General features: G+C 34.9%; 1 protein-coding gene and 1 long non-coding RNA gene across 5 annotated transcripts in view; one reads left to right on the top strand and one right to left on the bottom strand.

The window, feature by feature from the left end:
- LOC141362787 (obscurin-like) overlaps positions 1-16320 on the top strand; it is a 537091-nt gene that overhangs the window by 80835 nt on the left and 439936 nt on the right. Inside the window, exons 16-17 of one of the 4 annotated variants that reach the window (XM_073865031.1) lie at positions 1064-1169; positions 1276-1669. In XM_073865031.1, coding sequence (XP_073721132.1) covers positions 1064-1161 — 98 coding nt within the window. In that variant the 3' untranslated portion in view covers positions 1162-1169; positions 1276-1669. Of the gene's footprint in view, positions 1-1063; positions 1195-1275; positions 1670-16320 lie in introns of those variants that run through there. The other 3 variants (XM_073865029.1, XM_073865032.1, XM_073865030.1) reach the window with 3 other exon arrangements.
- LOC129450610 (uncharacterized) lies at positions 11356-13267 on the bottom strand. Its single transcript, XR_012368379.1, has 3 exons — positions 12901-13267; positions 11963-12067; positions 11356-11655 (listed from the first exon to the last, which is right to left on the bottom strand). It is a non-coding gene; the product is annotated as an uncharacterized lncRNA (long non-coding RNA).

Genomic DNA, 16320 nt, shown 5'->3' with positions numbered 1-16320 from the left:
TAAAACCAATAGTAATGTTGCAAAAAAGAGTTATCCGAGTAATTCACAAAGTTGGGTTCTTGGACCATACAAACTCATTATTTTTAAAATCTAAGATCATGAAGTTTTATGACATTGTTGAGTTTCAATCAGTACAGATGCTATATAAAGCAAGGCACAAATTGTTACCAAGCCATATACAAAGAAGGTTCCAAGAACGCACTGGTGGTTATGTATTACGTGATGAAATGAATTTTAGGATGCAAAAACATAGTACAACCTTGAAAAGTTTTAGCCTTACAGTTAATGGGGTGCGACAGTGGAATAATTTGGAGATGGAGATGAAATGTTGTCCAAATATTAATCTATTTAAATATAAATACAAACAAAAGATTTTTAAAAGGTATAAAGAAGAAGAACGCGTTTATCATTAGGAGTATTGTTATTATTGGACATTGCAAGTGTATATAAATTTTGTCTGATTGTATATTGTTTGATTTGTTTTGTTTGATGTTGTATTGTGGTTGTGTTGTTTTGTATTATGATCTTTGTATTACTGTAATATTAATTTTTGGGGAGGGCGTTTATAAGCTTTTTGCTTCTGCCTACTCCTTTTGAGCAGAATAGCTACTGCTCAAATAAATAAATAAATAAATAAATTTTACTGTGTATAAAGTAGTACTGCATTCTTCATATCTCCAAAGAGTCTTTAGTTTTATCAGATTTATAAAAGACTGATCAGCTCTACCGATCGTTTTCAGAAAAACACAATGGCATATAACAGACATTTGATGCTGTTTTACTTACCGCCTGTGATTCATGACCTGGTTGGGACCGCCCCGTTTCAAACTCGAAGAAATTAGTAAGATTCCAACATATGTGAGCAGAAGCATCATGTCCATTCAAACTGCACCTGCCGTTCCCCCTCAGATTTCGAGCTAACTGATTTTTTAAATGAAAGGTCATGCAGTGACATTAGAGTTGAGACAAACTAGAGTTGAAACTAGCAAAAGACACTTGCGTTGCGCTGCATTGAAATTATTTGAAGTGATTTACTGCATTATAACATCTGTTCATCTTTCAGGTGCTTCTCACGTGGAGATGTTTGGTTTCAACATGATCACTTTTCTGCTGGCAACCAGTTTGTCCATATTTGTTAGCGACAGTTTTCAAATGCTGTAGACTGAGAGGTGAAACTTCTGACTGATTTTTCAGGTTGTTATATTTACTATTGTGTCTAAAGCAACATCTAACATCCAGTTAATGTCAATAATTGTTTTTGTCTGTATTTAACAGTTCCTCACTCATCTGTTGAAAATCAGTTGCAGAATGCAGTAAGAGAAAATGAAACAATCTGATATGAATGTGTTGTAAGTGCAGGGAAGCATCAGTCAGTGATCTCTCAATAACACATTCACAAACTGAATAACTGCAGTCAATAACAATGAGTGTCAATCACAAATGAATTCTGGAGTTAATCCCTTTATTATTGATATGTGTTTGAATGTGATACAAGAGAAAATGGGCAAAATAGGGTTGATTTTTTTTGTCTATATTTTAATTTTGTTTTAGTGTTGTAATATTCTTATTGTTGTTGCATAGTTGTCTGTCTATTGTTTTAGATTTTTCTATTAAATGCATATCTTATCTTGAATTAGAGTCATTCTTGTGTCTTCTTTCCACCCTTTGAAATAACTGGTTAAGATTGCCATAGCATATTATTCAATCTTTACTTTACCTGATAATGAGCTTATTTATAATGATTAATAAATGAATGTATAGCTCAACATGGAGCTCTTGCATAAGTTGCATAAAACAACAAAAGTAGTAGGCTACTTTTTGAATAAACCTTTAATGAGTTGTTAGTATTTGGTGGAAACACTCCATTGGTTGCAAAGTTTTTCAGCTCTCCAATTATGGGGATGTCATCCGGGTCTTAGATTAAAACTGCTTTATTGAAACTGCAGCCTGCTCTACTGCAGCAATATATTATTGGATGCTTGTAAAGTGAAGATGTTATTTGACTTCCACACACGAGGGGTCACTGTGGTTCCTCTTGTGCATTGTTTCACTGAGTCCTTAATCTGATAAAACGTTTGCTAGTCAACACATTTATTTCCCTTTAAGAAGGTAAGAAGTTTGCTTTTCCTCATTTATTTCTTTGTATCAGCTTACAACAAACAGTCATGAACTAGATTATTGTAAATTTATAGAGGATGATGATGATGAACTCCAGCAGCTTCTTCATCTCTCAGTTTCTCCTCACAATACTCAGTTTGATTCACAATCAACATTTGTTTATTTTAATGATACCTGAAAACTTTTCTGTCATTTTTTTCATTATATTCTGCTGTCCAGATGTCACTGAAACTTTTGTGTGGGAAACTTTTTGTCACGTTGTTGTGGTTGCTATTCGACTTTTAGTGAGTTGCTATGTGTTTTCTGGCTGTTGTAAGATGGTTGCTATGATATTGTGGATGTGGTTTTCTAATCTTTATGGTTCTTGTTACTCTGTGAAGTGTGTTTGTTTCATTGTCAGAATTGTAAGTCAGATCATTTAGTAAAGTAACATCTTTTATCTTCTTAACAGATCCCAGCATTTCAAAGGTCAATCATCAAGCACCACTCAAAATGTCCCCACAAGGTCACAAAAATACTGGTATTCCTATCTTTGTGGGCACTATTACGGAGCCCTTCTGATGACATGGTAAAACTTTTTTTTTAAATCGTGGCCACGAATTAGCAATTCGTTCCCACGAATTATTAAATCGTGCGCACGTTTTAGTAATTCGTTCCCTCGTTTAAGGGAAATCGTGCGCACGATTTAGTAATTCGTTCCCTCGTTTAAGCTAAATCGTGCGCACGATTTAGTAATTCGTTCCCTCGTTTAAGCTAAATCGTGGCCACGTTTTATGAATTAGTGCCCAGAATTTCATTTAAACCATCAGGGCTGCGTTCCCCGAAACCTTCTTAGCTCTACGTCGTTCTTAATTTGTACCTTAAGCTGTACCTTATCGTTAATACGTGTTTCCCGAAACGTTCTTAGTTACGTATCACTTCTGTAAGTCGTTCGTTCGGAAGGTTGGTCTGGAGCACTCTTAGCTATACCTTATCCCACTTGACTCCGCTAGGGGCCATGACTGTGATAAAAGCTTGTGTAGATTGCAGTCTATATAACTAAATATCTGTTTAAAAAAAAGTTGAAGTACACTCCGTGTTAAATTAGGCATTTTTTATTTATTTAAAGAATAAAACATTCACATAATTAGACATTATTACACTGATGGTTGTTAGATTTTTAATATTTTTTTTCTAAAGGAACATCAGCTGTGAACTATTATTACAGGCTAAAGAAACTATTAAAAAAAGATTTTGGGTGGAGGAGTTGGTGAAACTATGGCAGGAAGCTACACAGCGAATCTTACTATTTTATTTGTGCATTTCATATCCGTTAAATCTTTAGTTTACCGGCTATTTTAGCTACAAATAAAACAAATCAAGTTTAAAAAATTGCATGCCACACGGGAGCACATTCATCACGAAATCATAATTGTTGATTTTCCTAAATATTATTATTGATGTTAATTCGACTTTGCATCGAAGTTTTTTAAATGTTTTATAACTTTGAGGCAACTGCATGCCATATTCTTTATAAACATTAAAAAGAAAATGCTCCACTTGATAATTGCTTGTATAAGGTCAACAAATTTTCCACATTAAAACTAATCAAAGCTTAAACCTAAAACAATCATACTATATATTTATATATCATATAATATATATGTTATGTTATATTTAAGGTTAACAGACAGGCGCGGCTCCAGAAATGCGTCCATTAAGCGTTATCCGCATTGTAAACGCGCTGCTTGCGCAGTGTCCAAACACATAAACGCGTGAACTAATGAACAACAATTTGTTTTTCTACATTTTAAGTGTAATGCCAAGCCAGGTGACTTGCACGACCCACCTTATTTCCCTGTGCAACGCATTTATTGGGAACCCCTAATATAAATTATCCTTTAAGGTGAAGGAATAATGGATGCATTGAAGCAGTTTATGCATTATACTTTTGGACATGAAGTTGCGAGTTTTGCATGGGTTTGATATAAAATAAAATATACAAGGTTTATATTTAGTTGTTTGCCATTTGAAATATTTTTACCAGATATTCCTAATAAATGTAACTTGAACTATTTCTGAAATGTTTCTTTAATAAATAACACCGCTCTCTCGTAACACAGCGAAGTACCTATTACATAAAGTGAACAATTGATTGTCGAGCAATCGATATCAACCTATTCAGCACCATCGCCATGGACAGCACCTGGTAACGTCGTACGTAAGAAAGTATACCTTAAGAAACCCGCTAAGGTACAGTTCGGGAAACACGCCTAGAAAAGGTAAACCTGTAGTTAAGGTTTAACTTAAGAGTCTTCGTAGCGCGCTAAGGGAGAACGTTATCGGGAAACGCAGCCCTGGACATTAACACAACGCTAACAAGATCAAATTCACTCTAGCCATTATTAATGACGCATACTTAATGCAGTTTTATAAATTCCTGCCAAGAATTTCATTAAAATCATCGGAATAGTGACGCTTATTGCAGCTCAATGCATTAATACATTGCTATTAAGTATAAAATTCATACACCTTATGGCTTCTGTATAAATACAGTTTATTAACTCCTTCACAGAATTTCATAAAATATGCATAAATACAGTGCTATTGAAAGATCAAGATTAATCTATATACCTTATTAATGAGCCATACTTCATATACAGTTTTATTAATTCCTGTGCAGAATAAAAAAAACCTTAACACAACCTTTAGGACATTAACATGACGCTTAATGCATGCTAATGCATTAAATACAGTGCTTTTAAGATCAAAATCACTTTATTAATAAGTCACATATTCCTGCACAGAATTAAAAAACATATTGGGACATTAACGTGACGCAGTAATTAATTTTGTCATTTATTTTGGTTTGTCCAACTAAAAAATCACCCAAGTGACATAAAGAGATTTTATTAAGTTATTTTATTTTAGTGATATTTAAGCCCCTGAATTATTTAGTTTAATTAATTCCTGCGTCACGGTAATGTCCCAATATGTTGGGACAATATATGGGCAGGAATAAATAAAACAGAATATGTATATGACTTATTAATACTGATTTTGATCTTTTACTGTATTTAATGCATTAGCATGCATTAGCATCGCTGGTCAAACTGTGCAGCCTCTTTGCTTAACATAAAAGTGCTCAACCTGTTCGGCAGGTCCAACCATAGGGATTTTTTAAAAATATATGGGGATCATTGAACGGCTCCTCCCCAAATGGCATAGCCTGTCGGCCTTTGATGTAAAAAGCCGCGCCGCTCAATGCTTGTTTATTGCAGTACATATGCGGTCGGATTGATCCATCAAGCAGATAGACTATTTGATGAAAAGTGTGGATTAAGGATGTTTAAAATCTCTAGCTTGGTGGTCAGTACATGAATGGATCAAATCAGCACATTTGCAAAGGTTTGTCTCCATATGGCTATATTATAAATACAAATAAGAAGGGTAACTTTGCAGTATCACATTATATATTTTCTACTAAGTGATTTTCATATTATAAACGAGAGTATTCAACTGCAATATGGCAATATATATACTCACAACATTATTATTTCTCAAAACTTTGACACAAATTATTTTCAAAGGAACTGTATTATTGCAGTTATTCAAAGATGCACACATTATTCAGCATATGATTTAAATATTAGTCGAGAGTATATAACAGCAATGAACGTCTTATATGGCAATAAATATCCACACAACTTCAAATAACAACATAATGAAATTAATAAAAAGACAAGGAAGCAGGATTGGCATGTAAATTGTATTATTATTACCGGAAAAACAGCAAAATAACTGAAATAAACTCTGAGGTAAATGAGCAATAACAGTGGAAAAAACGTTATTATCTATCAAAACTTTATATGACAAAATTATATTTAAAGTTATTCAAAGATGCACACATTATTCATGAACACGTTCATCTCTGGCCTGGCTCTGTTATGTAATAGCTGATTGACAGGTGCGCAACTCCGTCTTTCGAACAGGTATAATTTTGTATAGTTACTCATTTAGGAAAATTATCCATGATTTAATGATTTTATTATACTTATGAAAATGTATTTTTTTTTTTGCAGATTGATTACGATTTGTATACCCTAGTTTAAATACAAGACCTTTTTTTTTACCACGGAGGGCCGGTGGTATACGGAATTTCCCGATAGATTTTTTGGTCCCACTCCGCCCCTGACTGTATTAATGCGTTAGGCGTCACATTAATGTCCCTACTTTTTAATGGCCTACTGGGCACGAATTAATAAAACTGTATAAGACCCAAGGTGTATGAATTTGATCCTTATAGCACTGTATCATGAGCCAGCTCACGTTAATGTCCCAATATGTTTTTTAATTCTGTGCAGGAATAAATAAAACGGACTATGTGACTTATTAATAAAGTGATTTTGCATTAAGCGTCATGTTAATGTCGGTTGTGTTAAGTTTTTTTTATTCTGCACAGGAATTAATAAAACTGTATATGAAATATGGCTCATTAATAAGGTATATAGATCAATCTTGATCTTTACATACTGTATTTATGCGTTAAGCGTCATGTTAATGCCCCGATGGTTTATTTTTTATTATTCCGGGCAGGAATGAATAAAACGGTTTAAGACCCAAGATGTATGAATTTGATTCTTATATAGCACTGTATCAATGCGTTAGCTCACGTTATGTCCCAATATTTTTTATGAAATTCTGGGAAGGAATAAAACGGTATATATACACGAGCCTATGGTGTATGAATTTTATACTTAATAGCAATGTATTAATGCATTGAGCTGCGATAAGCGTCACTATTCCGATGGTTTAAATGAAATTCTGGGCACTTATTCATAAAACGTGGGCACGATTTAACTTAATCGAGGGAACCAGTTAATAAAATGTGGGCACGATTTAACTTAATCAAGGGAACGAATTACTAAATTGTGCGCACGATTTAGCTTAACGAGGGAACGAATTACTAAAACGTGCGCACGATTTAATAATTCGTGGGAACAAATTGCTAATTCGTGGCCACGATTTTAAAAAAAAGTTTTACCATGTCATCAGAAGGGCTCCGTACTAATTGGTCACCACAACGTGATAATTACCAGGTACACACACACACATACACATAAAATTTTCAGTACACACATACAAACCACACTCTGACATCCATACCAACACACCCACACATTATAGCTTCATAATATATCTAATTGGCTCTATAATATGCATGAGCCGAAAACAACAAAGCGATAATTTGCTTTATATGCCAAACCTAAAAAAAATGGCACCATCTGGTAAAAAATTGAACAAATTTAAATTTTTAAGCCTTGCCAACAGAATGAAAGCCTGTTAACAAAGATTGCATCAGTTTATAGTTGAATGGCACCGGGATTAAAAATTGCAGTTTTAATGGGTTTCAATGGGGACATTTTTGTCCAAAAGGTCCTGAGAGGAAGTATTTTGTGTACCTAGTAGAAAATATATTTTTTTTTAAGGAAATGAAGGTGAAATATTAAAATTCCAATAAAAATACACCTGTGGCAAATTTTATGCAGTTAGCATTAACGCAGGCAAAGTTATCAAAAAACAAAACTGAAAAAGCCAAAAATGTCCTCAAGGATGCACAAGGGTTAAAGATGCATTGCAATCTGTAACATTTTCTCAGTTACAATAAACAAAAAAATGATATTGAATATGTAGGGAAAACTGTGTTTAAAACGTTCTCTTTACCTTCCCCCAATTCACAATGGTAAGCTTACAATACTGATAATTTGTAAACTGTTAATTTTACCCTGGAGACCCATGAGAATCCAAAAACCCATTTCTTCTATTGAACAAATTTGACCCCATGGGTTCTCCAGGGTTAAGACATGGTGTCTTTTTCTCTGAAAAAAGTTTGAAAAAGTAATTAATCTTTGTGTGATTACGTCATGTTTATAAACAAGATGAGATGGCTACTTATTTGCATGTGCTCTGGATGGGAGTGTGCCATCTAGATGGTGGTGTTTAATCTGTAAAGTTTCAAACGAAAATTATAAAGAAACATCGTGTAAATATGTAAGTTTATTACATTATTACATCTGGTGAAATAATATGTTAAAACAGTGAAAGCTAACAAGAGTTAACATCAGGAGGGCTTTTCAACATCTGAAGAGATTAAATACTGGAGCAGAGAAAGATCCTGCCGTTTCCTGCTATTGCTCAAGTGGAAGGGGAGTTTATCCTAAAAACTTGGCACATCAGTTTACATTTTTATACAGTTTTTAATACTTTATACACATTTCCTGTATTTTATGGTTGTATTCTAATAAAGAGACTGAGAAACAATTATATATGATCACTATAACATTGCAAAAACAACAAATCTATTTCTGGCATGGTGGCCTAAGACTTTTGCACAGTACTGTATAATGACAGATCCGCTCTAATGTGGTGATCACAGACCTCAGATTCATCCATGCAGCGGGGCAAAGCACAACTTAAAAACTGCTATTTTATATTTTAATCAGAGAGGCCAGAGTTACATATAGAATTATTTTATTTTACTTTAATTGCTAATTATTTTGTAGTTTTTTTTATTTTAACACTAATGTTTAAAAAAATTATCCCTCACATGGTGACATTATTTACCATCCAGCCCTGAGCCTAAAATGAGTTTGAGCGTGAGTTTGAACCCCTGCTCTAGTGTAAGCGTCTCTTCACACTGTGACAAGATCTTCATACTCATACACATCTATGTGTTTTCTTTCTACTTCCTCTTGCAGCTTTATTTCTCTTATAAACATTGACTATAATCTAGATGACTAAGCCTCTTAAGTTATTGTGGTGTCCAGAAACACAGAAGCTCGGGTTCCTCTTTCAATGTTCAGTAAGTCTGGGAGTTTTTTAACTTGCTTTATAATTCAGTAATCAAGTCTTAATGCTTATAAAAAACATAACATCACACTCTTTAACAAGCTTGATCTCTGGTATCATTAATATCTGTAGCACAAATAAAACAAAACATATAGTTATTATTGTCTTCTGCATCACTGATGTCTGTGTTCACAGTTCATATATAGCAGCACACATCAGGGGTCTAATGGAGATGAAGTTCAGTGTGGTTTTAGTTTCAGTTCTGTGGTTTTACCAATGTGTTAAAAACAGCAGTTCATAAAAATAGATTTAGTCCATTAATTTACAAACACTATCACCATTATTATGTGCAGTTAATGACAAATAAATGTTGTTTTACATCTGATGCTGTATGAAAAAGTCACAACCAAGCTTATATTAGTTTATGTGACGCTTCATTTGTAGATTTACTGTCGAACCGTCATGTATGCCGCATGTCAGTTCACCTACTTATACTATGCCTTAAAAGTATGTACTCATTTTGTTAATTAAAACTATACTGTGTATGCTGAAAGGTCAGGTTCTTCCTGATCCCATTTTTCAAACTTAGTTAGTGTGTAATGTTGCTATAATAGCATAAATAATACCTGTAAAATGATAAAGCTCAAGTTCACTGCCAGGTGATATATTTTCGAACGGCTGGTTTGGACTACAGCCTCTACTTCCTGCTTTAAAGACATCATTAGAACAGTTTTTTGACTAAACTCCACCCACAGGAATATGTCAGTCGCCAGCTAAGCTAACGGCTAGCTTAGCTGCTATCGAATAACAACACAGTAAACAAACTACACAATCAGAACTTAATACGTATTTCTGAAGGAGGGACTTCATAGAACAAGACAGACATCAGCACGTTTTTAGGACAGTGAAAACAGGGCTATAGCCTACAGATAAAAAAAGGGCGGGAACGAGGCTGTTTTATCTGATGCTTTTAAATCTGAGGCCCAATGACATTTTATCCGATGACTGCGTACTGATGCTGAGGTCTGAGGCATCTTGTTTATTAATTTAATAAATTAATTTTATTAATTTTTGATGCCAGCGTACTGATCCATGTATCGGAATATTGGTATGTATCGTTGCACATAGTTGCGACTACAGTGGCTAAAGACAGTTGGTGACAATCAGTTAGCTTATTTCGACAAGTTCCTCCCAAACTAGGTAAATAAAACATCATGGGGTGGTTTCCCGAACAGGGATTAGCTTAAAACGGGACTAGAGATTAGTTTAATTATGAAATTTAACTAGTTTTAACAAACATACCTTACTAAAACATTACTTGTGTGCATTTTGTGGCAAAACCAAGAGCACTTACAGTTGTGTTCAAAATTATTCAACCCCAACTGAAATTGATTGTTTTGGCCGGTTTGACATTGATTTTGATCATTCAGTCATCCTGCTTACAATTACATCAAAGAGGCATGTGTAGGTCAGACAAATATAACATAACATTTATAATGAAATAACCACAAATGTCTTTTCTGTGCTCACATCATTATCAGTTTTATTCAACCCCCAAGTGACATTCAATCTTAGTACTTAGTACAACATCCTTTTACAGTTAAAACAGCTTTTAAACGTGAAGCATAGCTTGACACAAGTGTCTTGCAGCGATCTACGGGTATCTTCGCCCATTCATCATGGGCAAAAGCCTCCAGTTTAGTCACATTCTTAGGCTTGCGCACTGCAACTGCTTTCTTTAAGTCCCACCAGAGGTTCTCAATCGGATTTAAGTCTGGTGACTGCGATGGCCACTTCAAAATGTTCCAGCCTTTTTTCTGCAACCATGCTCTAGTGGATTTGGAGGTATGCTTGGGATCATTGTCCTGTTGAAAGGTCCAACGTCTCCCAAGCCTCAGGTTTGTGACGGACTGCAACACATTGTCATCCAATATCTCCTGGTACTGAAGAGAATTCATGGTACCTTGCACACGCTGAAGTTTCCCTGTACCTGCAGAAGCAAAACAGCCCCAAAGCATGATTGACCCCCCACCATGCTTCACAGTAGGCAAGGTGTTCTTTTCTTCATAGGCCTTGTTTTTCCTCCTCCAAACATACACTGTAAAAAAAATCACTGTTAAATTACAGTAATATACTGGCAGCTAGATTTGCCAGCATAAAGTTGTAATTTTACAGATTACCTACTGTAATTTACAACAACAGTTTTTTACTGTACAAATATTACGGGATAGTACTGTAAAAAAGGGAGCTGCACAGTATAATACTGTCAGATGTTTGGATGCATTATACTGTTATTTTAGGGTTCCTGCTGTAATTTATACTGTAGAATGTGATTTTTCTAGCATTGTTAAAATGTAATTTAAAAATAAACACTTAAAATTGCTTGCAAAAAAATTCTCAAACAAAGGATGATGATAAAACACTGTTTTTATTAAATATAACAAAATTCAGTGCATTCTTAAATGTCCATTTCTGCCTCACCAATGACACTGGGCTGAATAAAACATAATGCTGTGATGTCACATAAATATCACAACATTGCAGAATACAATGTGAAAGCCCCACTCAAAGTCCATGAAGTTTTTGATGAGGGTGGCCACATGGGGATTCACAGTTGCTGCGTTTTTCTGGACAAGCTTTCCTGTCTCTTTCGGACACCTTCACCTGCCTGGCTTTTGTTCCCCTATAGGGTTCACACCAATTACGCATCTACAAAGTACAATGAGAAAAGTAAAGATTAATTGCAATGAAGACAGATAAAACCAACTGCATTCACAGTATAAATATTCTGGTTGTTGCCATTCTGGCAGTAATGAGAGAGAAATACTTTATTCAAAAACATGTAGCATGATAACAAATTTGGCCTAAACCCAGTGTTATGTCTATATGTACATGCTAGCTTAAACTTCGACTTACTATTTAAAAGACCTAATGCAATCAAAGTCAATTTACAAACAAGAAAGAGACACTAATTTAACGCAATGTGACATTCTTGAACAGCTAGTGGAGGATTTACCTTTGAACAAACTCCAGTGTCCTCGCAGCTTCATCTTGCCTTCACAGATGATGTTGTTTTCACTGCTGATCATCCAACCTCCAAATGTGACTTCATCACCAGCAACTGATGCAGACAACAATTATAGTTAATGTCCCAAAAAACTATCAGATATTATACTGCTACAAATCCATTACTTAGAAAAGCTAATGATATTAATTACAGAAAGAGATTTTTTAGACAGACTGACAGACTTTTCTATAGGCCTACTGTTTTATTGTTCTACCTTACTGTTACACTTTCCCAGCAGTATCAGCCTTGGACTAGCTGTTTTCAATATTTTACTATGTTCTTACCTCAACTTAGACGAATTAATACAGAACTATCTTTTTTCAATGCGTGCACTTCATCTTTTACAGTGCCTCATGAATTTGTTAGCGTTTAGCCTAGCCCCATTCATTCCAATGGCTCCAAACAAAAGTTTTATTTTGTGCCACCAAACTTACTTGTGTAACTACTCATGTAACAGACTTTAAATAGGGAAAACATGAAAGTGTTTGGTGGCTTCTAAATTCATCCCTGTTTGGAGCCATAGGAATGAATGGGACTAGGCTAAATGTTAACACATTCACGAGGCGCTGTACAAAGATTAAAAGTGCACACATTGAAAAAAGATACAAACAAATGGTAAAACAGAGCCCAATCCCTTATGTAGATTTAAAAAATATCAATAGATAATCGCACATCAGTCAGACATTTGATTAGATTGCAAATTAACATTAGCATCTTTATTTGTATTTAAATTATATAGCTAAGTGCCAATTCGTTTAACAATCTGCCCTAAATATGTCAAAATCAAATAAATCGTTTTTAGAAATATTTAAAAAATAAGCAAATATATATAACATTTTGTCAATTATTTTACTTATAAACATAGACTCTGTTCAGTTTGTGCTTACCTTGATATACAGACGAGGAGTAAAAACACGTGAATTCGTCATCGGTCTAAGTGCTGGTAGGGTCACAATCGGAGTGAAAATGGATAGATAGTCTTTAATTCTGCTTCCTTCTCGTATAATAAAATGCCGAAAAGCAGTGTAGTTAAATCAGTTTGACTTGTGGTTGCAGATGACTTCGTCACATGTCTGACATGCCTGACCAGACCAAAAAATACTGTATTATCCCGTAAGACTGAACAGTAGCTTGCTGTTATTATTTTGTTTGTCATATTAATGTTTATTTACAGTATTCAACTGTATTTATGAGAAACGGTAAATTACTGTCCAAAATTCCCCGTTTTTTTACAGCTATTTTTTACAGTGTAGCGTTGATCCATGAGCCCAAACAGTTCTAATTTTCCACAGAACACTATCCCAAAACTTCTGTGGATTGTCCACATGACTTTTGGCATACTGCAGTCGACTCTTCTTATTCTTTGGAGACAGCAAGGGGGTGCGCCTGGGAGTTCTGGCATGGAGGCATTCAGTACGCAGGGTGCGCCGTATTGTCTGAGCAGAAACTTCAGTACCCACATCTGACAAATCTTTTCTCAGTTCCTCAGCAGTCACACGGGGACTTTTTTCCACTCTACGCTTCAGATAGCGCACAGCAGTCGCAGTTAGCATCTTTTTTCTGCCACGACCAGGAAGCGTTTCAACAGTGCCCTTTGCCTTGAATTTGCGAATGATGCTTCCTATGGTGTCTCTTGGTATGTTTAACATCTTTGCAATCTTCTTATAGCCATTGCCCTTCCTGTGAAGATTAATCACCTCTTCTCTTGTCTTCCTGGACCATTCTTTTGACTTCACCATGTTTGTAACCACACCAGTAAATGTTTAGAAGGAGTTGAGTATCACAGTCATTTTAAAGCTGCCTAATTGGTGCTTATTAGGCTTTATTGCTGTTCCCTGACATCCATAGGTGTTTTCAATACCTGATTGAAAACACTTCAATGAACCTCTGTTCTTCAGAGTGGTAGTTCTTTAAGGGGTTGAATAATTGTGTCAATGAAGAATTCACAAAAGAAACATTTACTACTATATTACAAAACCAATTGATGTCATTTTAGTTGCATATGGTTCTTTAAGAAGTCATTGTAGGATTTCATTCTGAATACAATTACAAATGTACACTAAATTCCCTAAAACCCTTAACAGCATTGGGGGGTTGAATAATTTTGAACACAACTGTATGTATTTTAAGAAATGTCAGTGCAAGTTACTTTCAGTTAAAACACCTCTTACATTTAATTTAGTCTAGGACTAGTCTAATCCCTGTCCGGGAAACCGCCCGCAAATGGTTTAAATGCAGAGACCACATTCCAAGTATAGGTTACCATACATTGGTTAATACAATACAACATCACTTTCACTTTTATCACGTTCACTTATAACAGTACTATGATTTCCGACACACTAATTCTAGTTTTGAAAACGAAAATTGTGATGCAGGGGAGGTACATGTTGTTATAGAGGAAGTGTTAAGTGTTTTTCACAAGTGTCAAGTGTTTTATGTTTAAGTGTCAGTCATCAGTAGATCAGTATGGAGTTGATTTCTCTTCCTCTAGTTCTCTGTGAGTATTATCTTCTCTCTATGGATTTAACTACACATCAATTACTGTCACGTTGTCTACAGGATCAAGTCATTTACTGCTTCGTTTTTTGAACTATCTGTGCAGTGTTGTGTGTGTGTGTGTGTGTGTGTACCTGGTAATTATCACATTGTGGGGACCAATTGTCCCCACAAAGACAGGAATACCACTGTTTTTGTGACCTTGTGGGGACATTTTGATGTCCCCATGAGGAAACAAGCTTATAATTCAAACAGAATGATGTATCTTGAAAATGTGAAGTAGGAGAAGGGTTTCTGTGATGGTTGGGGTTAGGGAATGGGGTAGGTTAGGGGAATAGAATATACAGTTTGTACAGTATAAAGTGCATTACATCTATGGAATGTCCCCACAAAACATGGAAACCTGTGTGTGTGTGTGTGTGTGTGTGTGTGTGTGTGTGTGTGTGTGTGTGTGCGTGCGTGCGTGCGTGCGTGTGCGTGTGTGTGTGCGTGTGTGTGCGTGTGTGCGTGCATTGATTCAGTACTGTAATTTTGTTTTATTTATGTTCTCTATAACTTTGTAGTTAAAAATAATCAAAAATCTGTTAGCATAAACAGGATAATCTGTGTTTAAAGCTCTCTCCTTATCTTACATGATAAACAGTGGTAAACTTGTAAATCTATAAGGTTGAACTGTTGGGTTGGATTTTGTTGAATTTCCAAACAGAGGTTGTGATAGAGAGGCGAAAGGTACAGATTGCAGCTCTAAAGGTGTTGTGTGTAAATTTAAGCGGCATCTTGTGGTGAGATTTCAAATTGCAACCGACAACTAACCCCTCTATTTCAATATGCACAGAAACATGTTTGAGACAACGTAGGTATGAAACGCACTGTATAGATCAGTTTGTCCATTTAGGGCTAATGTGATAATAATATTCTGTTCTCTTTCTCTTTGTTCTTTACAGTGTTGATTTCAAACATCCACTCTAAACAAACTGCAAGTAATTCACTTTTTAATTTAATTACAGTAACACATATTTACACTGATATAAACCAGCTGAGAACGGTAAAAAAATAATGGATTTACAAATGATTTTGTCTTGAATAAAAATACTGTACATAAAATCACACAATTTTTTGTATACCCTATTATAGACCATTTAGAAACATGTTTCTCTCCACCATACTGTATGTTTCTCTTATATAACATCATCATTTTCTGTTTGTTATTTCAAACCTATAACTTTCTTCCAATTAACAAAACAAAGACATGTTGAAGAATGACATTTTTTATTTACCGTATGGACTAAATTTAATGCTTACATGTTAGTTTTTGTATAGGTTGGAGCTTCAAAGCATCCAAATACTTTATAACTTTAATTATAGTAAAATTGCCAAGCACATTTTTCAAGCAATTCTTCCTACAGAGAAAACACATTTTTGTAATGAAAGTCATGTTTCAATTTTACAACCTAGTATTTAGGCAACTGGAAAGGTTTTGCTTTATAATAGAATAAGGTCTATTTACATGGTAATTGTTTGTTAATCAGATCAAGTGTTCAAATATGCAGAATTTTGTATCTTGTTTGTTTTGAAAATTTCACTAATAGAATTGTATTTGTACAGATAATTTTAAACCTGTAGTGAGTGTTGATCCTGACAAACAGCTGTTCAAAGGAGAAACTGTTACTCTGAGATGTGACATTAATGGTACAGGAGACACTGAGTGGACATACAGCTGGACTGTAGAGAAGACAAATAACAGAAATATAATCACACAATGCAACAAACAAAAGTGTAAAATCAACAACATTCAACAGACTGACAGT

This window comes from Misgurnus anguillicaudatus, unplaced genomic scaffold (assembly GCF_027580225.2).
Source record: "Misgurnus anguillicaudatus unplaced genomic scaffold, ASM2758022v2 HiC_scaffold_29, whole genome shotgun sequence".
Lineage (NCBI taxonomy): Eukaryota > Metazoa > Chordata > Actinopteri > Cypriniformes > Cobitidae > Misgurnus > Misgurnus anguillicaudatus.
Note: the sequence above shows the minus strand (reverse complement) of the source record. Positions and strands in the feature narration are given on the sequence as shown.